At 48.3% G+C, this 24,933-nt stretch overlaps 1 protein-coding gene across 1 annotated transcript; it reads left to right on the forward strand.

The window, feature by feature from the left end:
• The first annotated feature begins 1,885 nt into the window (after positions 1-1,885).
• Mtmr4 (myotubularin related protein 4) lies at positions 1,886-24,819 on the forward strand. Its single transcript, NM_001105827.4, has 19 exons — positions 1,886-1,921; positions 2,270-2,308; positions 6,390-6,479; positions 6,808-6,924; positions 7,693-7,775; positions 9,451-9,611; positions 9,726-9,822; positions 10,001-10,114; positions 11,407-11,603; positions 11,813-11,941; positions 12,416-12,527; positions 13,016-13,211; positions 13,441-13,626; positions 13,706-13,876; positions 14,017-14,171; positions 19,485-20,871; positions 21,957-22,067; positions 22,308-22,396; positions 22,606-24,819. Exons 2-19 carry the CDS (start codon positions 2,306-2,308, stop codon positions 22,781-22,783), a joined length of 3,576 nt encoding a protein of 1,191 aa, NP_001099297.4. The 5' UTR covers positions 1,886-1,921; positions 2,270-2,305; the 3' UTR covers positions 22,784-24,819.
• Positions 24,820-24,933: the final 114 nt, after the last annotated feature.

The following is a 24,933-nucleotide window of genomic DNA, read 5'->3' on the forward strand; positions in this document are numbered from 1 at the left end:
GATCTAAGGACACTAGCCTGGTGTTTGAGCGCTGAGACCCACTCCAGAACCTACACTATCTGTCGAGAATCGGAATCTTTTCCATTTCTGTTTAGTTAGTAGGGGCGCGGATCACGAGACCTCCAGCGTTACTGGTGATTTCAGTCCCGGTGGAGGGCGCTTCGGTCTTGTTCCTCTACCCTCTTACAGACTAGGAAGCCGCAGCTAGCTAATGGCAGTCAGATCCAGTTTTTCTCTTTTGGCTGAAAGACTCAGGATTGGCGGCCAATGCAGGTCTCGAAGGACGGCAAGGTCGGTCGTTAACAATTGTAGGTCGTAAGATCCAGTCCAGTTACGCCAAGGGAAACGCCAGCGCTGCCCGTCCGAGAGCTGCTTTACATAGGCCTTCTTGGAAGGTCTTTCAAGTTTTCCATTTCAAGCTTCAGCAGTCCGCGAACTCAACTCTTCTCTTTCGCAGACTTAAAAAAAAAATTCCAGAAGTATTTTCTTTTCCATAGACCAGGGGATGAAGCACGAGAGTGATGGAACTGAAAAGATGGGAAGGGACCTTCCCCTTTCCTAGCCTGCAAGCTGCCCTTCCATTATCGCATTACTGCAGCGAAACAGAAACACGACTGGATTAAATCGCGGGGCCACCGCGAGGTCACTTGAGAACTACCACTAGGGCGGGGTCGTCACCGGAAGTGACTGCTAACATTCCCCCGCAATGTCCCGCCCTCCAATTGCGCTACCAGTAGGCGACAGGCCGCCGTACTTCCTGCCCCCGGAGCCGTAGTCTGCGACCCCTCTTACTCCTCTCCTATTGGTTGCCAGAGGGACGCGCTGTGATTTCCTATTGGTCGCGTCTGCTCTCTGGCGCCAAGCCTCCTCCCTCCAGGTACCGTCCGGTCTCTGGGTGCCGGATAGGTTACAGGCTGAGAGGGCGTCTGCCCACTGGGCCAGTGAGCAGCGTGGAGAGTGAGGGCGGCGGCTGCGTGGTAGGGCAGGGCGGGACTTCGCGTGGCTATTGGCCAGGGCGGGTAGAGGCTGGAGATACGATTGGTTGGGGAGAAGGGACCGTGGTGGGGTTCGAGCTGCGCGGCCTCAGCTGCTGCGGGAGACGGAAGTGGTGAGAGCGCGGCTTTGGAGGGTCGGGCGAACGCCGCCTGGGTGAGTCACTGTACCCCGTGCACTGCCAGCCTGGGAACCACAACGACCAAGTCCTGCCCGGCCCTCGCCGGCTCTCCTGAGTCCCGCCCTCTGTCATTTGGGGCTCCGCCTCCGAACCTTTAGCCCCGCCCCTAAAACCTGGGCACCTGGATCTCCTCCCTGCCTAGCGCGTCCTCCCCCACCCCCCACCCCAAGACCAGAGTCCCTAACTGTGAAAACCCCGGGCCTCCTAGGCCTGGTCCTGGTCGCTCCTTTCCTCTCTCTTGTTTCTCAGGCTGCGTGCCAGTGAGCCGTGAGGCAGCACCTCCGGCTGGCCGCTTGCGGGCTCCCCCGTGAGGGAGGGAAGGTTGGTAGGATCACAATGGAGGCTTTAATCGCCGCAGCCTCCTGTGGGACTCTGCTGCACACCCCTCGAGCATACCAAACATGGAGTGTCAGTGAAACTCAGACCTGGCTCCCTAAGTGGGCCTAGGAGGCCTTACTTGAAATCCTTGTTAATTCGACCCATTTGACAGATGTTGATTCCAGGCCGGATTGGCCTAATTCTGCTCCTGTTGTGTGGCCTCCTCCCTCTAACCTTCACCTACTTGGTCTCAAGTATGCTCAGCGGGACCGGGCCAACCCTGCTGCTCTTTTATCACAGGTTGTGGTCCTCTCCCTCTTGTCCTCTGCTCTGGACTCTGCCCCCAGTAACAGGTCAGGTGGGTGCTACTCCTAGACTCAGAGAATGGCCGAACAGCCCTGTGGATTCATGCCCCTACCAGGGCCAAAAGTGAGTCCCAGTTGGGCAGTCTTTGTCTCTTCAGAGTTGGCATTTCTTCTCTTTTGTAAAGAGCAGGGTTTGGAGTGGGAATCAGAACGCTTGGGTTCTGCTGAGTAAGCTTGGATGATACTTATTTCTGCTCAGGAACTTTTGTGGTGGAATTCTCACCGGGCAGTCTCACTTGTTGCTTCTTCCATTGCCTGACTGGTGTGATGACTTACTGAGAGGCTGGATCCTCTGTGATGGAGGAAAATGAGTTGCAGAGAAGGTCAGGGGTAGACCCGTGTGTGACATTTATTGATTCTCTGGTGATGTTAATGATCAGCACACTTTCCTCTTGTGTTCTGTCTCCTTTAGTGACGAGCAGGCAGCCAGGACCCTCGCCAAGGTAGAATGGTGAGTACTCCTTTCCCCTCATACCACTATGTGTCTATGTATCTTGCAGTCTGTCTCAGTGAAGCTGTCCCACCTCTCTTGGCCTCAGTGCTCCGGGATACTCTGTTCACTTCCTAAACAGGCGCATTTGCCCTGTTACTTTTTCTTTCTGGTGGGCGGTGGTGTTTTGAGACAGGTTTTTACTGTAAAGTCTTCGTTAGCCTCGTACTAGAAATGTAGCCCTGCCAGCCTTGACTTGTGCCTCCGTCTCCTAAGTGTTAGGATTGCAGGTGAATGCAGTGTGGGGCCTTGTGCTTGATAGGCAAGTACTCTAACACTGAGCTATGGTTTCTTAGGATTGAAAAAAAAAAACCAGGCACCAAATAGCACTCAGGACATTGTAGTTTTTCTCCGTGTTGGGTCATTCCTTCTTACACTAACGAACTGCTCTGTCTCCTCTTACTTTTCTTTGATCCCTGGTTAAAACTATGCATTTTCTGGTGTAAGAAAACTAGTCTTGGGGTTGGGGATTTAGCTTAGTGGTAAAATGCTTGCTAGGCCCTGGGTTTGGTCCTCAGCTCTGAGAAAAAAAAAAAAAAAAAAAGAAAAGAAAAGAAAAAAGAAAACTAGTCTTTCTATCTGAGATTCCTGAACTTCAGGGCGTGGTGGCACAGCCTTTTGATCACATCTCTTAGGGACAGAGTCAGGTGATTCTCAGCCAAGTCTATGTAGTGAGTTCCAGAAAAGACCCCATGTTTTCTTTTTTTTTTTTTTTTATGTTTATTTATTGTATGTATACGAGTGCACTGTAGCTGTCTTCAGACACACCACAAGAGGGCATCAGATCCCATTACAGATGGTTGTGAGCCACCATGTGGTTGCTGGGAATTGAACTCAGGACTTCTGGAAGAGCAGTGGGTGCTCTTAACCGCTGAGCCATCTCTCCAGCTCCAAGACCCCGTGTCTTAAAAGGAAAAAAAAAAAAAATCAGATCCCTGAACCTCAGCCGGGTCGCATGAATATATTGTTGGTGCTGTCCCAGGAATGATTCCACCCAAACTGTAGGCCTCTTCCAGTCCCCAGGTGTTGCTGTCTATTAAGCCACTGCAGGCGACAACTGACTGAATGTCTACCAGGACAGCATTCTGAAGGTGCCCTGAATGTCAGTGGGGGTGGGCCGTCTCTGTCCTAGTCGGAGGGCAGTAAGATGAGAAAGACACGCCTGAAGCCCTCTCCAGACAAGAACCATCCTTTGTATCTCTCCAGTTCCTTTCAGGGCTCACAGGTCAGTGAATTCAGTCAGTGGGCGGATTCCCTCCTTTTCCCCGTCCTGTGGAGACCCACACATATCTGTGACGTGTGCACTAGCCCAGGCTCTTTTCAGAGAGCCTACCACTGACCCTGCTCCCTTGGACTTCTAGCTCATCCCCTTTTCGGTTTTGGTGGTGCACCAAGAACAGTGTGTGCTTCACAGTGAGTCTCCTTCTTAGCACCACTACTTAGGAGAACTGCACAGTTTCTCTCTAAGCCTAAAGTCTCACCTGCGGAAACAGGATCTCCCTTCATTCTTGGAGAGTTAGGGTAATGTTTGACACTGCTGGCCATTATTGTAAGTACTTGATTAAAAATTCATCCCAAGGCCTTAAAACAAAAGCCCTGGTTTGTGAAAGTTACCAGGTGCGGGAAGTGTAAGAGTTCTAGTAAGCTTTCTGTTACTTTTGGAAACACTAAGCTGCTTATCACTCACTACTTACTCCTTGGCTCCCTACCCAACACCATTGATTGCTCTACTTCTGGGTTTTGTTATTGTTGTTGTTTTCTGTAACTCGAGTGGCCCATAATCCCAGTTCTTCTCTTAGACTAAGAAGTTCTTCCAAAGGATTTTCTTTTCGATCAGGTGGTGTGAATCAAGGGAGAGATAGAATTTAGGAGGGCTTGGAGGGGGCATGGTGGAATAAAAAATTCCAAGGGTTTCCCTTACAGAAGTGTGGAATGACCGCTAAGATAACACCAGACCAATATTCTTTTTAAGAGGACAAAAGAAGTTTAGTGAAAGCAGGGAGGCAGATGAATGGAGCGTGGTGGGCCGTGGTTTCGGAGGGAAATAGGAAGGCTGGGGGCTGTGAAGAACATGGGGAGAGCGCTCCGTCTGGGATCTGAGCAAGCTTAGAGAGTACTCTGGGAGAAGGGAAGAGAGTGGGAAATGTGTGACAAGCAGGGTGTCGGGTAGCACACCTGGAAAGATGGGAAATAAAAAGGTGTGGGCGGACTTGCTTCTCCTTTCTGAGCAGTCCTGGGGCGGTCCCCGGTCCCACTCTAGAATGTCCCTAGAGTTCCCAGGAGGGGTGGTGGTGGTGGTGATGGTTGTCTCCCCCGCCGCCCAGGGTTTGCGGGGTGGGGAGGAGCTAGGGCGGCGGGCGGGGCCCGGGAGCCTCTCTGCCTCCGCCTTCGCCTCCACCTCCCTGGCGGCGTCCTGGGCTCTCTTGTCGCTGAGCTCCCCTCCCTTCCTCGCTCTTGCCGGAGGGCGGAGCCGGGCCCGCTCCATTGTGGAGAGGAGGGGAGAGGCGCGCGGGAGCAGAGGCTGGGTCCTGGCGCCAGGGTGCTCGCTTCTGGCCGCAGCTGCATCAGGCGGGCCCCGCAGCCGGGATGCAGCGGGCGTCCGGGGCTGGCGGGCAGCGCAGCGGCTCCCGGGACATGTGCGCTGGTCCAGACAGCCCGCGACCATGAGCCTGACCGCCCGCGTCTCCTGCTCCATGCTTAGCTGCTTCGTAAGTGCCAGGCCTGTCCTGCCAGGGCCTGGGGCGGGGGTTGGGGGAGCACCCAACGCACGCTGTACCCACAGTCCTGCCCAAAGACCCCGGCATGACCCCAAACCTTAGGGACAGGGGAAGTGGGTTAGCTCTTTTCTCTGACTTGCTTCAAGAAAGCGGGTACTGGGGATGCAAATTCTGTGATTCTTTCTGACTCTGCAGTCACTGCCCTTGACTGCAGATTTCCAGGCCCCGCCCTGCAGGGGTACATCCCATTACCTCCTCCTCTCCATCTTGGTCCCACCCGCCATATCCTTGCTTGGGGATGTAGGATGTGCCTAGTAGGCTGTGTGGGATGTTATGGGGCTGAAAGAGAAGCTTAGATGTTTGTGAGCTGTCTCTAGGTCTCCAGTCCCCTCTCCCACACATACTCCATCGTTCACCTGACATACCAGTCTTTTCTCCTTGACTGTCCCCCAGACAGCCTCTTTTCTCCATCTTCCTTGCCTCTGCAGGGTTCTGTATCTCTGAATCATCCCCAGTCTTCCCCTCCTCCCCCTGGCTAATGCTCCTTCCCAGCTTCCCCCATCTGTCCTCTCAGATGTCGTGCCCCCCCCTCCCCCGTAGGTGTCTGCCAGGCCTTCTCTCTCCCCTGGCTGTCCTTGGGTCTCCTGCTTCCTCCCTGAGCATGGATTCTCTCTTTTCTTCTCTCTTGGTGTTTGGGAGCAGAGTGACTTCAGCTAGCTATGGGTATTCCTTAGGAATTCCCCTCAGATCAGCAGGCGGGGCAGGTTGCTTGACAGGTAGTGGGGGCTTATCAGCATCGAGAGCCCAATGGGAAGATCAGCTCAGCTCCAAAACACGTCTTCCTTTTTGAAGGCATTCACAAAGGCCCTCTAGAGGCATGGGACCGAATCCCCCCAACCTCCTCCTCTTTGTCTCCACCCACCAGGTTGATGCTCGAGAGGCTAGAAGGGCCTGATTTCCTTTCTCTCTATCCAGCTACCACAGCTGGCTCCTGTGCCTCAGGTGTCTCTTTCCCAGTCCTGCTCTTGTCTTATTCTGATAGGAGTCTTTCTTAGTTCCCTTCCTTCCTTGGGTTTTTGCAGTTTTGGTTCAAAGGAGAAGTCTCTTTAAATGGAGCAAATTCTCAGTTCCTTCTTGGCTTAGCTCACTTTTCCCTGAGTACCACTTTATTTCACCCTTTCTCCTGCCAAGCCAGGTCTTCCTTCCCTCCTCTAGGAGCCAGAATCGTTAAACACAAAGGAAGGTGTTGGTGGGTTTGTTGGTAGAGGAGGAGAGTGAGAGGAGCCAGGTCGGGTGGCAAACTCAAGGTTATGGCCTCCCTGCAGGGTGAGGAGGGCCCCCCCAGCCTGGAGTACATCCAAGCCAAGGATCTGTTCCCCCCCAAGGAACTGGTGAAGGAGGAGGAAAATCTTCAGGTAAGGAGGAACAGGATGCTCATGGTGGGAGGGGCTTCCTGCCCAGTTTGTGTTCCAGACTTTCAAATCTTTAGAGGATATACCAGAGCCCCGGCTTCCTCCTGGGCCTCTGAAGGGAGTGGGCTCCTGTGTTCGTCAGTCTGTGCATTATGTGCCTTTGGCCTTAGGGAAGGGGAGAGGCAGTTTTCCTGGACAGCAGATGACCAGCGTCCTGACTTGACTCCTGCATCATCTCCCTTTTCCTCAGGGTCTGCTAAAGAACAGGGCTGCAGAGAAAAACAAGGGAGAGACTGTCTTGTGGGCTGAGGGCTTCTCTGACCTTTTTCAGGTACCCTTCACAGTGCTACAGGGTGAGGGAGTGGAATTCCTGGGCCGGGCAGCTGATGCCCTCATTGCAATCTCCAACTACCGGCTGCATATCAAGTTCAAAGACTCTGTCATCAACGTAAGTTCTTGTCTTATTTTCCTCACACCAAAGTCAAAGTCCTCATGTACTTCAAAGTGGTATTGTTCCAGTGCTTGACCAGATTATGACTTGAAAAATAGTTGGGATTCCCTTCCCATTGGCCTCGGTATTTCTTATCTCATTCCTCTGTGTACAGGTTTACCTGTCTCTTAGGACAGGGTTTCTCTGTGTAGCCTTGGTTGTCCTGGCACTCCCCCCTGTAGACCAGGCTGGCCTCAAACTCAGAGATTTACCTACCTCTGTCTCCCCAGTGCTGGAACTAAAGGTGTGTGAACCCCTGCCTAGCTTGTTTATTCTGATTGTATGTTTGTTAGTGTCTATCTGTCTGTCTGTCTATGTACCATATTCGTGCCTTTGCCTGAGGAGACCAGATGACTAAACTGAAGTTACAAGAGGTTGTGACAAGCATGTGGGTGCTGGGAACTAAACCTAGATCCTCTGCAAGAGCAGCCAGTGCTCCTAACCTTTGAGCCACAGTGGCATTATCTATTAGAAGAGCCAGGCAGATGTGACCCTTTTTCTTGCACTGTCACTCTGTGTTACCTTGGACAAGTGATGATGTCCTCCTTATTGAATAAAATCTCCTGCCTTCAGGATTCTTATGGTATTAACTGGTGACATGGGAAGCACCCGGTAGGGTCACCATGCCCTAGCAGACCCTCAGTAGATGCTGGCTTCCTTCCCTTCATTGGCTCGACACCTCTCAGGCTGGGGGCCCCTGGACCTCACTTTGCTCTTCCTCTGCAGGTGCCCCTCCGTATGATTGACAGTGTGGAAAGCCGTGATATGTTTCAGTTGCACATTGCCTGCAAGGACTCTAAAGTGGTGAGGTGAGCACGGGGGGGCCTTGTTCTTGTTCTCTGACTCTCATCTTGTGCAGACCTCTCTGCTGTAGGGTACCCTTGGAGTAAGAGGACCAACTCCACTTTCCGTTCCCTATTGGGGGAAAAGTGACATCTCACTTCTCTGTTCTTAGTCGGGAGGTCACTTTGCTAACCCATTTTGACTTGAACTAAAATGGGGATGGAGCCATTGTGAGGACTACTTGAGGTAATGAGTATGAGCCCCTGGGTTAGTGTTAAGCACAGTGCTCTCACGTAAGTTATGTCAGTTTATTGAGCAATTTGCACCACAGTTTATGTACTGCAGCTCCATCCAAGAACTCACAGACAAAAACTCCTGCCCTAAAGGAGCCTATACTCCAGCGGGGAGGCTCTGCAGTAAATACGGGAAATACTTTAAATGATAAGTGTAAAATTCAAAGTAAAATCAAGAAAAGTTTTAGCAGGTTCTAGCTTTAACCAGCTGACTGGAGATAAAGGGTGACTGGACTAGCTTTAACCAGCTGACTGGAGATAAAGGGTGGCTGGAGTCAGGATCTGAGGAACGTGACCAAGCTGGTATCTGAGGGAAAGGTGTGCTGAAGGGCTATGAGGAGTGCAAAGGTTCTGAAGTAGGTGTGTGCCCGTGCCTGCATAGCAGAAGAATGGCAAAGTGCAGCTCGTGTGGCTGGAAGAGTACATATGGGTGAGGGGAGTGGAATGTGAGGCAAGAGGGCAGAGGTCGCAGTGACTGGCCTTGGCCTTGATTTTGAGAGATCTGAGAAATCTCTGGAGGGTTTTAAGCAAAGCTGTGATGTGATGTGACGTGATGTGATTAATGCTTTATGGGCCCATTCTGGCTGCTACTTTGGAACCAAGTAGAAGAAAATAGGGACAGAAGCCAAGGCTGGCGCTGAGCAGCTAGGCAGGAAGCTGCTGTAGTTAACGCAGGTAAGAGGCCATGCCGAGGATCCTTTCAGATTCTGGGTGTAGACAGTGTTTGCTGTAAATTGGTTATGAGAGAAAAGGGACTGGGAGGATGGGGAGGTGCTTAGAAGGCCAGGTCTCTGGTGGACTGTGATAACCCCTTTGCTCTTTTCCTTTGTGAAAAAGAATGTCGAGTTGCTTAAGGCACGCCTGTGCTGCCCAGATCCCCTCCACACTCCAGGCACATTAGAAGTCAAGAGAGGAGAGACTGAGGAGTAAGCTAGGAAAGGCTTCAAGGAAGAGGTGGGACTGAAACTGTCTTAAAACATCAGTAGGGTGTGGCTAGGCAGAAAAGACATTATCTTGCCAAGGAGAAAAAACAAGGAGGTAAGATTGCTGGGAGCGGGACGTGTGCCTCAAAGGAGGTAGCACTGGCTGGTAGGATGGCCATAAGAATCGTCACAAGAGGGGTTGCGGATTTAGCTCAGCGGTAGAGCGCTTGCCTAGCAAGTGCAAGGCCCTGGGTTCGGTCCCCAGCTCCGGAAAAAGAAAAAAAAAAAAAAAGAATCGTCACAAGAGACAACTCTTAGGTGCCAGTGCCAGTGTCCCCTCTACTCCCCCCAGAGTCATTCTTCCTTACCTCCTGCTCTGCAGCTTCCTTTCTTTCTTAGCCTTTTTTAAGCTGTGTTTTTGACTCTTAACCCCATGGCCTGTCTACCCCTTGCCTCACCCAAGACTGTGGCTTCTTGCCTGGCAGGTGCCACTTCTCCACTTTCAAGCAGTGCCAAGAGTGGCTCTCAAGGCTAAGCCGGGCCACAGCAAGACCTGCCAAGCCCGAGGATCTCTTTGCCTTTGCCTACCATGCCTGGTGCCTGGGGCTGACTGAGGAGGATCAGCATACCCACCTGTGTCAGCCAGGTGAGGCCAGGCCATTTTCTAGGGGGATCTGCTTGTTAGCCTATGGCTCTCAGCCACCTTTACCCCTGGGTGTTGGTGTTGTGGGAAGCTGACAGGCTGGGGACTGTGTTGCAGGAGAGCACATCCGATGTCGACAGGAGGCCGAGCTCGCAAGGATGGGTTTTGACCTGCAGAATGTCTGGAGAGTCTCGCATATCAACAGCAATTACAAGTAATTACAAGGGTGCAGGGCTGGGTGCAAAACACCCAGACTTTATGTTTCAGTGAGATGTAGCATGTCCAGCTTCTGGGTCCACGAGGGCGGAGGGCTCAAATTGTCCCTATTGTTGCAAAGCCTAGGATCATTATTCCAGATTGAGATCAGGACACCCTCCCCCATCTTTTCTCAGGCTGTGCCCTAGCTACCCCCAGAAGCTGCTGGTTCCTGTGTGGATCACAGATAAAGAGCTGGAGAATGTGGCTTCTTTCCGCTCTTGGAAGCGCATCCCTGTTGTGGTGTACAGGTGAGGCGGGGTGGGATGGGGAGTAGGCAGTCAATGGAAAGGGTGGCACCTTGTAGGGAAGTGACAAGAATTACTGTAGATAAGAATCTTCAGGGCTGGAGGGATGGATGGTTCAGTGGTTAAGAGTGTTTGCTGCTTTTGCAGAGGACCTGGGTTCAGTTACCAGCACCCACAGCAGGTCACAACCATCTGTAACGCCAGGAGATCTGACACTCCCTTCTGGCCTCCACAGGGACACACAGACACATATATGTCTATGCAAAACACTAACATACATAAAAACTACTACTGCCACTGCCACTGCCACTGCCACTACTACTAGAACCTTAGGCACAATCTCAGATTTTACTCCCAAAGATAAAGCTTTAGTGAAATTGGTTTTTTGTCTGTTGTTTTTGGTGTGTGTGTGTGTGTGTGTGTGTGTGTGTGTATGAGAGAGAGAGAGAGAGAGAGAGAGAGAGAGAGAGAGAGAGAGAGAGAGAGATTGCATTTACTAAGAGGAGAGAGAGAGAGAGAGAGAGAGAGAGAGAGAAAGAGAGAGAGAGAGAGATTGCATTTACTAAGAGGTTGGCAAGCTGGCCTGAAGACCTAGTCAGGCCTATACCCTATTTCTGGAGTAAGGCCTCAGTAGGCCTTTCTATTAGCCATTCTCTTGCCGCCCTCTAGGGTGCTGGAGTTCCACGCGTGTCTGCATATTTTGTTACGGCTGTTTATTAGTACATGGCAGAGACTGGTTGTGACTTACAAAGCTAGAAATTTGGGCTGTTTTCTTTTAGTGGAAAGTCGGCCAATTCCTAGATAAGAGTGTACATAAATAAGCAGAATGTGGTTGTGCACACTTTCAGTCCTAGCAGTGTGAGGCAGAGGCAGGGGGAATCTCTGAATTTGAGGCTAGCCTGGTCTACCTAGTGTGCTCTGGGCCAGCCAGAGCTAAACAAATGCTACATAAACTGAGACAGGTAGTTGTTGTAACCATGAGGGTTAGTGTGGTTTGCACTCTTGACTCAGGCTGGTCTCTTGGTGCATTTTGGAACAGGTACTGTGCAGATCTGATGAGTCAAGGTCACAGTGGGAATATAGGAGCCATTTCAGAAGAATGTGTGTGAATAGCACTTTGTAAACTATAAAGTGGTCTAGAGATGTTAAGGCTTTGGGTTGCTATTTTCATGACCTAGATATGCTGGTAGCCCTTGCTGGCTCTGGAGACCTTGTTCTGGCCCCATGAGGTCTCTGCAGTAGGCTTCTGGAGGCTGGGAATACCAAGGGCATTATGGTTTCTTCTGTTTTGTCAGACACCTGCGCAACGGGGCTGCCATTGCCCGCTGCAGCCAGCCTGAGATCAGCTGGTGGGGCTGGCGCAATGCTGATGATGAATACCTCGTCACGTCCATTGCCAAAGCCTGCGCCTTAGACCCAGGGACCAGGGCCAGTGGGGGCTCCCTCAGTGCTGGGACTAATGATGCCAGCGAGGCATGTGACACGGATTTCGGTAAGGCGGGGGTGGTGCTAGTGCCCTTAGTGCTAGCTCCCCTCCCCTCCCATCCTTGATGGCTCCTAGGAAGTCCCCAGTGAAACCACAGGAAAAGGTGATAAAACAGAGCGTGGGTCCCTGCCTCCTGGGAGGTGGAGATCTGAGTGCTCCAAGGCTGGGCCACTGCCGAGCTGACCCTGAGACTTCTCTTCCTGCTCTGTATTTAGATTCTTCTCTGACTGCATGCTCTGGGGTAGAGAGCACAGCAGCCCCCCAAAAACTGCTGATCCTGGATGCACGGTCCTACACAGCAGCAGTGGCCAACCGGGCCAAGGGTGGAGGCTGTGAATGTGAAGGTATTGTGATCACTCAGTGTCACAGTCACTCTGGGGTCGGGGGCCTGGGGCAGCCTGAGTGTTTGAAAGAGCCAAACAAACCTGCTTGGATCCAGGGTTCTGCCACTTAGGAGCCATGGTTATGAAGTATAAGTTCCCTCCTAATTTTATTTTCTCATCTGTAAAATGAGGACAATTCACACCTTGAAAGGCTGTCAGAGTCTTAGCTCTTAAAGAAGATTGTTGGCCCAGAGCAGCTACCGTTTGTTGAGAGTTTATATTGTTAACCCTAGTGCTGCTGCCTCGGGATTACATTTACTGCTTGAGTAGTGGCTCTTGAGTCTCCAGAGGTAAAAGGGCGATTTGGATTTGGTGTTGCTTATCCTGGAGTGTTCTGTCCTGCCAGGGAAGCTCTCTTGTCCACTGGGATTGTTCTTGTCATGAGTGGCTGTTTCCAGGACATGATTGTATGCTCCCCTTTCCTCCCGTCTACAGAATACTATCCGAACTGTGAGGTCGTGTTTATGGGAATGGCCAACATCCATGCCATCCGGAACAGCTTCCAGTACCTCCGGGCTGTGTGTAGCCAGATGCCAGATCCCAGCAAGTAGGTGCTCTCTTTGAGAGTCCATGGCTGCCACTTTTGTGCCTTAGCCAGTACTGCGCATTCATAGAGGATTTGGAAGGGAGATGGGAAGATTAAGGACTTCAGTGTCTGAGCAGAGTTGGGCAGTGCACCACTTCCAAGAGCACTGCCACTCACTCCTTGAATGGCTTTGGCATGGTCGTAGGCCATCAGATTCTTTTTTTCTGGATCCTTGTCCTACAGAGAGAACAGAGACCTGGGAGAAACATGGCTAAGAAAGCATGTGACACTTCCCTTCCCAGTTCCTCTTCTGATTCTAAGAAGCTCTCACCTCTCTGTGACGCATTTCCCTACCTCTCTGTCAGATATTTCGTGGCAGAAAGGTCATGAGTTAAACTCTTGGTTCCCGCCCTTACTGGGGCTTTTGTCGGATAGAGCTGGCTGAGGGGGCAGAGACCTGTGGTAGCCCCAGAACCACAGTGATTCCATTTCTTTCTGTTCTTGCACAGCTGGTTGTCGGCTCTGGAGAGTACCAAATGGCTACAGCACTTGTCAGTGATGCTAAAAGCGGCTGTGTTGGTAGCCAATACAGTAGATCGGGAAGGCCGGCCTGTGCTGGTGCACTGCTCTGATGGCTGGGATCGTACGCCACAGATTGTAGCCCTGGCCAAAATACTACTGGATCCGTATTACAGGACTCTGGAGGTACTAAGAAGGGATTAGTTGTAAAGAACAACATAAGTGAGGGAAGAGGGATGGTGTCGGGCTCTCTGGAAGTGTCTAGGGAATGTTTCAGTAGAGAACTTGGTACCTTTGAGTCCTCTTCCAGGGTTAGACTTTTTTACAGCTGCTAGCCCCACCTTTGGACATTCTCCTGGAAATCTGGGCCCAAACCTTTCCAGAGCTGCCTGTGTTTAGACTTCTCTTTTTACAGGGCTTCCAAGTGTTAGTGGAGTCTGATTGGCTGGATTTTGGGCACAAGTTTGGAGATCGCTGTGGCCATCAGGAAAATGCAGAGGACCAAAATGAACAGTGTCCGGTGTTCCTCCAGTGGCTTGATTCTGTACATCAGCTGCTTAAGCAGTTCCCCTGCCTGTTTGAATTCAATGAAGCATTTCTGGTGAGTCCTAAAGCCTGTGGCTGGGGTTGGAGAACGGTGTCCTGAAGGCCTCAGGTTCACACTTATCTTGGCTTCCTAGGTAAAACTGGTGCAGCACACGTACTCCTGCCTCTACGGCACATTCCTGGCCAACAACCCCTGCGAGCGAGAGAAGCGCAACATCTATAAACGGACATGCTCGGTGTGGGCACTCCTGCGAGCTGGCAACAAGAACTTCCATAACTTCCTCTACACACCTGGGTCAGACATGGTAAGGCTGCGCCCTTCCCCTGCTGGAAATCCTACAGGGAGAGGAGGCGGAGTCAGTGAGAAGAACTCTAGCCAATTGTTCAAGGAAAGAAAATGAACCAAGGGCTCCCCTAAAACAATAACATTCGGCTGCTTCCTCAGGTCCTACATCCCGTGTGTCACGTCCGGGCCCTGCACCTCTGGACAGCTGTTTACCTGCCTGCGTCATCGCCGTGCACCCTTGGAGAGGAGAATATGGATCTTTACCTTTCCCCAGTGGCTCAGAGCCAGGAATTTTCTGGTCGTTCTCTGGACAGGTGAGAAGAAAGAAAAAAAAAACAAAACAAAAAAAAAAAAAACAAGGAAAGCAGTAACTGCTTCCTGTTCTATTTCACCTCCAAGTTACTTACTTGTTTGTTTACATGTATTTATTGGTGTGTGTGGTGTGTGTGTGCTCGCATGCTTGCACAGGCCACAGCACACAGGTAGAGGTTAGGAAAACTCGCAGGAGTTGATTCTACCTTTCCACCCAGTGTGGGTTTGGGGGATTGAACTCTGGTCCTTAAGCTTGGTGACAAGCACCTTTCCCACTGAGCCATCTCACTGGCCCTTCTTCTGTTTTAATGAACTTTTTAGAAACAACTTCCTTCAGTCACTTAAGCTAGCCCTGGGAGCTAGACTGGAATCACTGTGTTCTAGGTTTCACTAAGTTGTTCCACCTTCTTAGGTGCTGCTCTCACCTGCTGTGATACTTGAGCAAAAGAGAGGAGAATTATAGGGAAAGGGCTCTTCGCAAGGTCTGTGGGATGCTGGGGATTTTTTCACATGGCATACGGAAATCACACTCAGGAGGCACCTTGGTGCTATCCAGCAGTAACCTCTGGAAGCATTTCACTCTCAGAGAAACATTTCCCAGTAGGGGATAGACTTCTCTGTCAGTAAAAGGCCAAATCTAAAGTAGGCTGTCAAGTTCTCTTCTGGCTGAATATCTAGGGGAAGAGAGTTGGTGGCTTGAATTACGCTAGTAATCCATGTTACTTTAAAAAAAATAAAGACAAGCACTATCAAAGAAAATGAAATCTTCCTCCTGGTTCTTTTCCTCACCGGTGTAAGCTGTTAACACTAGTAGGCGTGTATCCAGATGTTTATCTCTTTAGAAACATCACGAGTCCAAGCCCTCAGGTGCAGTTTCTCCTGGCTAGCCTCTGTAAAGACTGATGCAGCCACTCCTGCCTTTATGGCACCTTGTTTTTATAAACAACTCCCCACTTTTTGTATACTGTTCTGGAGGTTCACATTTTGTGTCCGGCTGTCGCTCCATGACAACACATAAAAGACACCTTGTTGTTTTTATTTCCCTCGTCATATTATTTTCTGTAATGACAGAAATCAAATTTTGTGTATACAAGGCAAGTGTCCCACACTCAGCCCTCCTTCATTGTTCTTATGGCTGCAGTGTGGTTAAAGGCTTGGGTTCCTCTCTGCCTGCTCTGATCATTTCAGGATTGTTGCAGGGAATGTTGTAGAGAGCATCTGCATGTGAGTAAGTTATGGTAAAACACCCATTCTCTTTGCTATCTAAGCCAATTTAAGTGCACAGTTTCACTTGGGGCTGTAGAAAGTGTCTGATTTATTATATTGTGCTTGCATTTCTGTCAGAATTTTTTTTTAATTTTTGGAAACAGAAGTACTCCATTCAAAGGATTTTTTATTTAAGACTGTCTCACTGTGTCACTGTTCAGTGTGACTGGCCTTAAAATCATAAGCCTCCTGAATCAGTCTTTTTTTTTTTTTTTTTAAATTCATATGAATACACTGTCACTTTGTTCAGACACACCAGAAGAGGGCGTCAGATCCCGTTACAGATGGCTGTGAGCCACCATGTGGTTGCTGGAATTTGAACTCAGGAAAGCAGTGCTCTTAACCGCTGAGCCATCTCTCCAGGCCCCCCTGGATCAGTCTTCTAAATACTGCAATTATAGGCATGCTATGCTCCAAAATTTGAACAGTGATATTTGATTATTAGCTGAAGCTTTTGAAGTTGAAGTCTCCTGACTGAATATTATAAGGTATAATGAAGAACTCGTCCATCTTAAAATTTTGATTTTAGGTTCTTTTGAGCCAAGGCCTTGTCATGGGATAGATTTCAGTGGTTTTCCTTTTCTTAAAACTATGAAGAAATTTTTAAAGGATCGTTTGGGGCTGATTTACATTGGAAATTTTTATGAAGGGCCTGTATAGGAACTATGGCTGTTTTTGTGTCCCAGGTGAGGTTTCGTTTTTGAGGCAGGGTCTTCTGTGTAGCTATTGCTGGCCCAGAACTCCTGATGCTTTTGCTTCAGTCTCCCAAGTGCCAGGATTACAGGTATGCGCCACCACCCTGGGCCCTAGGAAGCATTTGAGCAAATATTTAAGTGGATAAATAAATGCTTGGGATAAAGGGAATTATGAGTATATTAACGGTTTTATGGGAGAAAGGGCCAAAGGAACAGATATATAAAAGATAGTTTTGAAGAAAACAAAACACAAAAGTAACTCGAGGGCTAGTAGAGGGTGACAAGGACATTATTTTGTCGTTTTGAGACAGGGCCTTGCTATGTAGCCCTGACTGGCCTGGGACTCACAGGTCTATCTGCCTCTGCCTCCTGAGTGCTGGGACTGAAGTCAAAGTGTATCAAAAGGGGATAGAAAGAAACAAGGTATTGCAGGCTGTAGGCCACAGTGCAGAGCTTACTTTATATATGTATTTTTTTTAAAAGATCTGTTTTTATTTTATATGTATGAATGTTTTGCCTACACGTATGTTTGTGTGTCACATATGCGTCTGGTGCCAGAGAAGGTCAGAAGAAGGTATCAAATACCCTAGAATTGAAGTAAGCTACCATGTAGGTGCTGGGACCAAACCAAGGTCTTTTGTAAGAATAGCAAGTGCTCATAACTACTGAATCATCACTACAACTGAATTTTGATTCAGGTGTCAGTAGTAAGATAGCATAGGAAGTGATTATGAGCTATTAGTATTGGAAATCTGGAGAACTTACCACTGAGCTGGGTAGAGGCATAGGACTAACCACATCTGTAATTTATTTATAAAAAGTTCCTGGAAAAGAGGAATATATTCAGAAATACAATAGAGACATTTTCAGTAGACTATGGGGTTGGTTGAAAGTTGGAGACTAAAAGTGCAGAATGCAGAAGATCCAAAGTCTCTTCAGAGTCAAAGACAGGCTCACAAGCCTTAAAGTTTTAAGTCCAGAACATTCATACCATCTGTACCCAAGGAAAGGTTGAGAAGACAATCCAGTTTGCAGAGAAAGAAGAGATCCATGGAGGATGGGATTGAAGTATCAATTGATAGCAGAGGTGAGAGAGGTATATTGCAAAGCAGCCCATATGGAGAAAGTTAGTTCTAGAGGGCTAACTGATGAAAGATTTAAATGTTTCTGTAACAACTGACCTGACTTCCTTTGGTTATACCTCTTCCCAGACCAAAGGTATCATCCCCCTGTCTTTCCTCTTCTGTTAAAAGTCCAACAAATGGTTTTATACCCAGTCCAAGGTCTGGGCTTTCTTCGTAGCCTTCCCTGACCATGTGGGCTGCCTTAGCTCACTTCTAGAGTCCTCCAGCATTATTGTCTTTTCCATCCTTATTGGTGCACATAGGAAGCAGCTATGAAGGTTGACACACTGTTATTGTTTGAATTTCATCTGCCGTGTTCCTTTTCCGGAGCTGAGGACTGAACCCAGGGCCTTGCGCTTGCTAGGCAAGTGCGCTACCACTGAGCTAAATCTCCAACCCATTGTTTGAATTTCAAAGGGTGCATGGGAGTCACGCTCTTCTATATAGTTGAAAGTTTCTATAATAAAAAATAAGGCAAAAGAAGACAAAGTCAGTTTTAACTTTTTAAAAGTATGGGGGCCTGGACTGGGGTATATAGTTCAGTCAATGGTGATCATATGCATGAGACTGGGTTTAATCACCAGCTCTGCCAAGAAAAAAAATTGTGGTCAGAGGGACTACAGGTATTTAGGCCTTCCTCTTCCATTCTCAGTAGGTTTTGGATGACCCTTGGAAGCACAATCTGTTGTATGCCAACTGTTGAGCTCTACTGACCTAGTCTATTCAGTTGGCACCCTGCTAGTGCACACTTGACATGATCTTAAAGCCTGTTTCTTCATTTCTTATATTACTAGCCTACTACTGTGTTAGGTGTTGGGTATTCAAATGAGACACAGGCCTGACCTCAAAATGTTGCTAGAGGGAGAGAAACAAGTAAATAGTACGCTGATAGCACCGTGCTTTGATAGGGATTATTTGTTCAACCCTTACTGTGGCTTTAAGATGTAGGCACTTTAACTTTCTGCCACAAATGAGGAAAGTGAGGTTAGGGAAGTTAGGTTGGAAAGTTCCAAAGCTGAGATGTGCACCCTGGCTATGAGATAGATCTCATTCCGTGTAAAATGCCAAGTGCAGAGGCTTGTGCCTTGTGCTTGCAATCCTGACTCTGGGGGCAGAGACAGGAAGGAGATCCTTGAGGCTCGATGGCCAGCCAGTGTAGCCAAATTGGCAAGCCTCAGGTTCAGTGAGAGATCTTGTTTCAAATAAGTTGGAAAGTGACTGAGGAAGACTCCCAGTGTCAACACATGCACACATGTTTGCCTACACACACACACAATTGATCACAAAAGTAAAATCAAATATAAAAATATTATATGTACTATAATAAATATCAAAAGTAAGTATTTAGAGTAAGCTATATTATATAACTTGGCATGGGAAGGCTTTTTTGTGAGAACTGAGTAAAGCTTCTGAGAAGAACCCAGTGATGTGTCTCCTATTTCCTGGACAATTTCCCTAGGTTTTTATTGCTCTAAAGGTTTTGTACTGCAATAGAAATGAGGACAACCATTTGGTGAATAGGAGTGCTTCTTGAGTTTTTTGAGTGATGTCTACTGGAAGTTTCCATGAGGTTCTGAGAAATTGGAGGGACACACTGCCACTAAGTCTGAAAAAAAAATGTATATTGAGAAGTCATGCCTTCTTGATGAGTTTGTGACTGATAAGTGTGTAGTTAGCTGCCTAAGTTCTGAAGCCTTCTGGCATCTCTCTAAGGTATAGCATTAACAACTGGAGAGGTTAAATAATGCATTTTCTGGTGGTTAACCACTGTGAAGGCCAATGTCTTTTAGCTCCAAAACCTGTAGTCTTTGTCTGACTGTGACAGAAAGTGGTCTGAGGTTCAGGTGTGGTACTGGCTACAGTAGTGGATTTAGAATCATCAGTAGGCTTAAAGGTATAGCTTAGTGACAGAGCATGTGCTTTGTATATACAAGCCTCAGAATCAGTATCCACCACAGATTTTACATAGGTGCATCAGCATGGCAGGCAATGGAAACCATCAAAGTGTTTGAGATGGTCTTGGATGATTTTGTATGTTGACAACTTCAGGAACTGGGGGCAGATAAGCATTCTGGAAGATGAGTATGTCTTAGGCTTTTTGCAGAGTAGACTCCCAGTGAACTTCAGTTATTTGTAATATTAGATGTCTTGTCAACATCAGTTTTGATATTGCTCTGATGACCTAATTGTGTACTCTACTGACCTGGAGGCTCTCTGTTTGCCATTTCAGGTTACCTAAAACCAGATCCATGGATGATCTTCTTTCTGCCTGTGATACAAGCAGCCCCCTCACTCGTACTTCCAGTGACCCGAACCTGAATAACCACTGTCAGGAGGTCAGAGTCAGCCTGGAGCCCTGGCACAGCAATCCTGAAGGAGCAGAGGCAGTCATAGAATCTGGAGTCGGAAGCCCACAGCTGACTGTGGGAGACGTGGGCCTTCCTCCTCCTCTGCCCAGTAGCCAGAAAGACTACTTGAGCAATAAACCTTTCAAGGGTCACAAAAGTTGTTCTCTTAGTTATAAGTTGCTTAATACTTCTGTGTCCTGGGAAATGAAGAACACCTCTGAGATCAAAGTCCTGGAAGAAACTGAAGCACTGGCCCCGGGCCCTCCAGCCCGAGAGGAGCAGAGTAGGACTTCTGATGGCTTAGGGAAGCCACCTGAACAGTGTCCAGAGAAGGAAGCTACCAGCTCACTCTCCAATGTTTCCAGCAAGTGTGGAGGAGCCTGTGATTTTCCTGGGGAGCCTCCCCAGGATTCCTTTACAGGTACTCCCCAACAGCCCCATCTAGACTCCATGCAGGCTGTGCCCATCAGGTGTACTCCAGATCACGGTCAGGGCAGCCTTTGCAACCCACCAAGTGCTGCCAGCCAAACTCTTCAAGAGCCAAATACTGACCTCATCAGCCAAGATCCCCCTGGGTCTATGGCAGGTATCTCCTACCAGGAACAGCCTAGTTCTGTGTCGGATCTGATCTATAAGAAGGAAGATGCTGGCAAGAGAGGAAGTAAAAATGGGCAGTTGGTGGAAAATCCTCGCTTTGGGAAAATGCCATTAGAGTTGGCCCGAAAGCCAATTTCTCAGAGCCAGATCAGTGAGTTCTCATTTTTAGGGTCAAACTGGGACAGCTTCCAAGGGATGATGACGTCATTCCCCAGTGGAGAGACCACTCCTCGGCGGCTGCTTGCTTATGGCTGTTGTAGCAAGAGGCCGAGCAATAAGCATATCCGAGCTGCAGCGCCCTGCTTTGGGGGCCAGTGGGCTCAGAGAGAAGGGATGAAGTCGCCCGTCTGCTCTAGTCATTCCAATGGACACTGTACAGGCCCAGGAGGAAAGAACAACCGGATGTGGTTTTCCAGTCATCCAAAGCAAGTCTCCAGCACAAAGCCTTCTCTTCTGAGCTGCCCTTCTCCAGTGCCTCCTCTCTACCTGGATGATGATGGACTCCCCTTTCCCACGGATGTGATCCAACATAGGTTACGGCAGATCGAAGCAGGGTACAAGCAAGAGGTAGAACAGCTACGTCGACAGGTTCGAGAGCTTCAGATGAGGCTAGACATTCGTCACTGCTGTGCCCCTCCAGCAGAGCCCCCCATGGACTATGAGGATGACTTTGTAAGTATTCACCAAGTCCCACCTGTCCATTAGCACTCGTTGGGTACTTTGTTTGTCATTGAGTTAGGCACCCCCATGGTGATGAAAGACGAGTAAACAACGATTTTTCTGAGTGTTAGGAACCGACAGGCAAGGAAGGCTCTCCTGAGAAGATTTGCTTAGGCTGAGTGCTGAAGGATGTGTGACAGTTAGCCAGGTAGACAGTGAGAAGGAAATAGCCTTTTCAAAAGCATGGAGGCAGTAGGTGCTCCAGTGACGTGACTTAACAAAGGGGTGGGGCGTGTGTGGGCGTGAATGTGTGTACGTGGGCGGCACATTATGTGCTGGGATTGTAACGGAGACCGATAGTAACAACGAAGAGCTGATGGAGGATCAGCTTGAGTACCTTTTGATGAGTCAAGCGAGACCCAGATTAGGTGACTGGCTAGGGCTTTTTATTTATTTATTCGAGACAGGCTTCCTCTATGTAGCATTATCTGTCCTACAACTCTCTGTGTAGACCAGGCTGGTCTTGATTATACAGAGATCTGGATGCTTCTGCCTCCCAAGTGTTGGGATTAAAGGCATGTGTCCCTATTCCTGGCTTGGTTGGGATGTTTTAAAACAGTCCAGGTGAGGGATAGCAAGAACGTCTAGGCTTTACTGTCCTAGCTGTTTTAGACTCTGGCATTGTAGTCTTCAGGGAGCTTCTAGGAGCTATCTTGCCCTTTGCTGTTCTCGTGGATACTTCCCTTCAATCCATTCAAGTACTTCCATTGCCTGCTGAGAGAATAGACAGAACCAATAGCTTCTTACTGTTCAGGTGATGCTTTAGATACTGAACTAAGTTTTGGTAAACTTTTCTAGGTTGTATGGGTCAGACTGCGTATAAGACAGCTATTGTGTGGCCATTGTTACACAAAAGCAGCCATAGAGAGTATATAAATGAATGACTATAGCCATGCTCCAGTCAAACTTGATTTAGGAAAACAGGGTAGATTTGGCTTCTGGGCCACAGTTTGCCAACACTTAGCTAGGGTGTAACAAGGAAGGCTGTGAATGGCGAGTAACGAAGGGGGTAATGTTGGTCTTTGCCTACATTGCAGACGTGTTTAAAGGAGTCAGATGGCAGTGACACTGAAGACTTTGGCTCTGATCACAGTGAGGACTGCCTTTCAGAAGCAAGCTGGGAACCTGTTGATAAGAAGGAGACGGAGGTATGTGTGTGAGCAGATGTGTAGTGGGTACTTCATGCAAGCCAGTGGGTTATCTTTCTCAGAGAGGAATGACGTACTGTGGCCTGAACTCTCCCCCAAGATAAATACCATCATTGTAGGCAAGTAGTGACCAGCCATAAAAACCATCCTGGTCATTCTCCCTTGGGCTACTTTCTGGATCGCAGTGTTGTTGTCCTCTTTGGACATGGACCTATACTTTTCCTTTGTGCCTTCTGGTAGGTGACTCGCTGGGTTCCAGACCATATGGCATCACACTGCTATAACTGTGACTGTGAATTCTGGTTGGCCAAACGAAGGCATCATTGCAGGTAAGATGGGTTTTTTGTTTTGTTGCACCTCCTCATTCTTACTCATAATGTAGGGTTTTTGTATAGAACTAAATTAATTTGAAAATGGAAATATCTTAGTATTTTTGTTTACATCCAATAATTTTATTTATGAATACCCTTTTAGACTATTATTCATTCTCAAAACATGGATATTTCTGACAAGCTCCTCCCTCTTTGTACTTTGGCAGAAATTGTGGGAACGTATTTTGTGCTGGATGCTGCCACCTTAAGCTGCCCATTCCCGATCAGCAACTCTATGACCCAGTTCTCGTCTGTAACTCATGTTACGAGCACATTCAAGTGTCTCGTGCCAGGGAGCTCATGAGCCAACATCTGAAGAAACCCATTGCTACAGCTTCCAGTTGAATGCCAGAGGAGATGATCTGTCCATTTTTAGCAGGTTTGAAGGGAGGATCTGCTTCAGGTGTAGTCTGGAAGGTTCCTTGGTATGGCTCATGAACACAGAGCTCAAAGATACCGTCTTGAGAAATCCTCCTTGGTACCATGTGACCGGAGCAGAGGAATTTGAATTTGGCAGGAGATTTTTCTACCACAGAGACCCTCACTTTGGGGTAATGGTCCTGATCCAGACCCAGAGTCTGGAAGCTTCACACTGAGTTGGTGACTCCAGCTTCTCTCTCCTGGAGGTCCCGAGATGATGATTCAGAAATTCTGCCTGGTGCACAGTGCTCAAACAGCAATAGGAAGGCAAACTGGTAACCAGACTCCCAAGTCACAGTGGGACCCATCTCTGCCTGCAAAGAGCAGATCATAGTAGACGAGATAGGAATTCCCATCCTATTTGAGTTGAACTCTCTTCTGTACCTCTGTGCTCTGTGTCTGTGCATGAAGGCTCAGTCTTTAGAGGCACTCCCTCTAGTTGATTAGCACTATCTTCTGTGGAGTTTGGTTCAAAGACTGGTTTGGCAAATAGAGGTTTGGATGCATTTTTCATCTGGCTCGTTGGCTAGCATCAGTGAATATTCAGTTTCAGAGGGACAGTTCTGAGGATTAAGACACTTTTGGAATCAGAAAAACTCTGGCGATGCTTAGTCTTGTGAGAATCAGTTTTCTGAGCTGTGAGGGCAGTTGTCACTATTATGTAGTGGCTGCTCTTGAGGTACGCACTGTGAAGAATGAGAAGGGAAAAGCAAGATTACCCTTGTGAATTCTGCTGATTGTGCCCTACCCTTTGCACCTGACTTTTCCTAGTTGTCCTGGTGCTAACATGGGAGCTACACCTTGATCCTCTCCTGGCATGAAAATAAAGGATTTTATTGTTCCACTGCCCACTTCCCCCATGTTGTCTTTCCCTTGGCCGCTGCCTCCTCTGGGTCACACTGCTTCTTATCCTGAACACTTGACACCTCGAGGGTAGAATATAGCATTTGGTTTTTACCTCCTAGCATATGCTACTTGGTATGTGAGGGTTTCAGTACAAATGCTGCTGTCTATTTCTGTGCACTTAACAATGGAACCCAAACAGAAGGAAGAAAGCCTTGATACCAAAATTGGGAGTGAGGATGTGTCCATTTGGACCAAACACTTTATTCTGTTTTATTTAGATTTTGTTTTTCATCTTACTATGTACCAGTGGCACTTAACCAAAAGATACAGTAATACAGCCATGTTCTGTGGTTGGGACAGATACAGTCTCCTTGGCTCATAGGACTTCCTAGCTACATTCTCCTTACTGCACTAATGTAGAGAAGATACGCTGCCCACTCTGTTAAAGCCGCAGCTGCTGTCTTTCTCACCTGCTACTGTCATGTTGCTTTCTAGAAAACACTTTTTCATTCCAGACTAACCAGAACCTGCATTTAGAATAGGAATTGTTTCTCCTGACCTTTTCTTCAGTTCTACAGCAAAGCCTCTGTGCTCCTTTTATACTTGCCATGGATGTAACCTAAAAAGTTTTGGCATATTTAGGTCAACCTAGCACATTTTTTCTTCTCATTTTAATGGAGCTGGATAATGGAGATTTTTGTGTCTGGGAAATTCCTAAGATCAATGAAAGAGTGACAAGCAGTTTGTCTCTGATACATAAAATTATTTTAAGCATTTTCTCAATCATTAAATGTTACTGCCAGTCCCAAGTGGCTTTTTAATTACCAGTTTTCATTGCACTTCACTCTGTTTTCAGGGGGATCGGGAACATTCGGGGAGACTGTATCTGTCTACTTTGTGTGGCTGTTTTGAGGGACTGTCCCATCAGTGAACAGATTGCATGGCCTGGAGAGACTGGGCTTCTGGCTCAGATGCGTTCACCCTTTCAGAGCTGATGTGGGTGTAAGTGACATGATGCGGCCAAATATCCAAACTGTGCAGTTGCGTTGTGATACACATGCAATGTGCTGTAAGAACTCAATACAGTTCAAATAAAATCTCTATATTAGTGCTGCTTTGTTGGGTCTTTTTCTTACTGGTGTTGGGATTGAATCTAGCTTAACGGATAAAGCATTCCGCCACTGGACTAGATTCCTAGCCTTGTACACTGGGAGCTAGAGGCAGGAGGA

The sequence above is a fragment of the Rattus norvegicus genome, chromosome 10, assembly GCF_036323735.1.
Source record: "Rattus norvegicus strain BN/NHsdMcwi chromosome 10, GRCr8, whole genome shotgun sequence".
Lineage (NCBI taxonomy): Eukaryota > Metazoa > Chordata > Mammalia > Rodentia > Muridae > Rattus > Rattus norvegicus.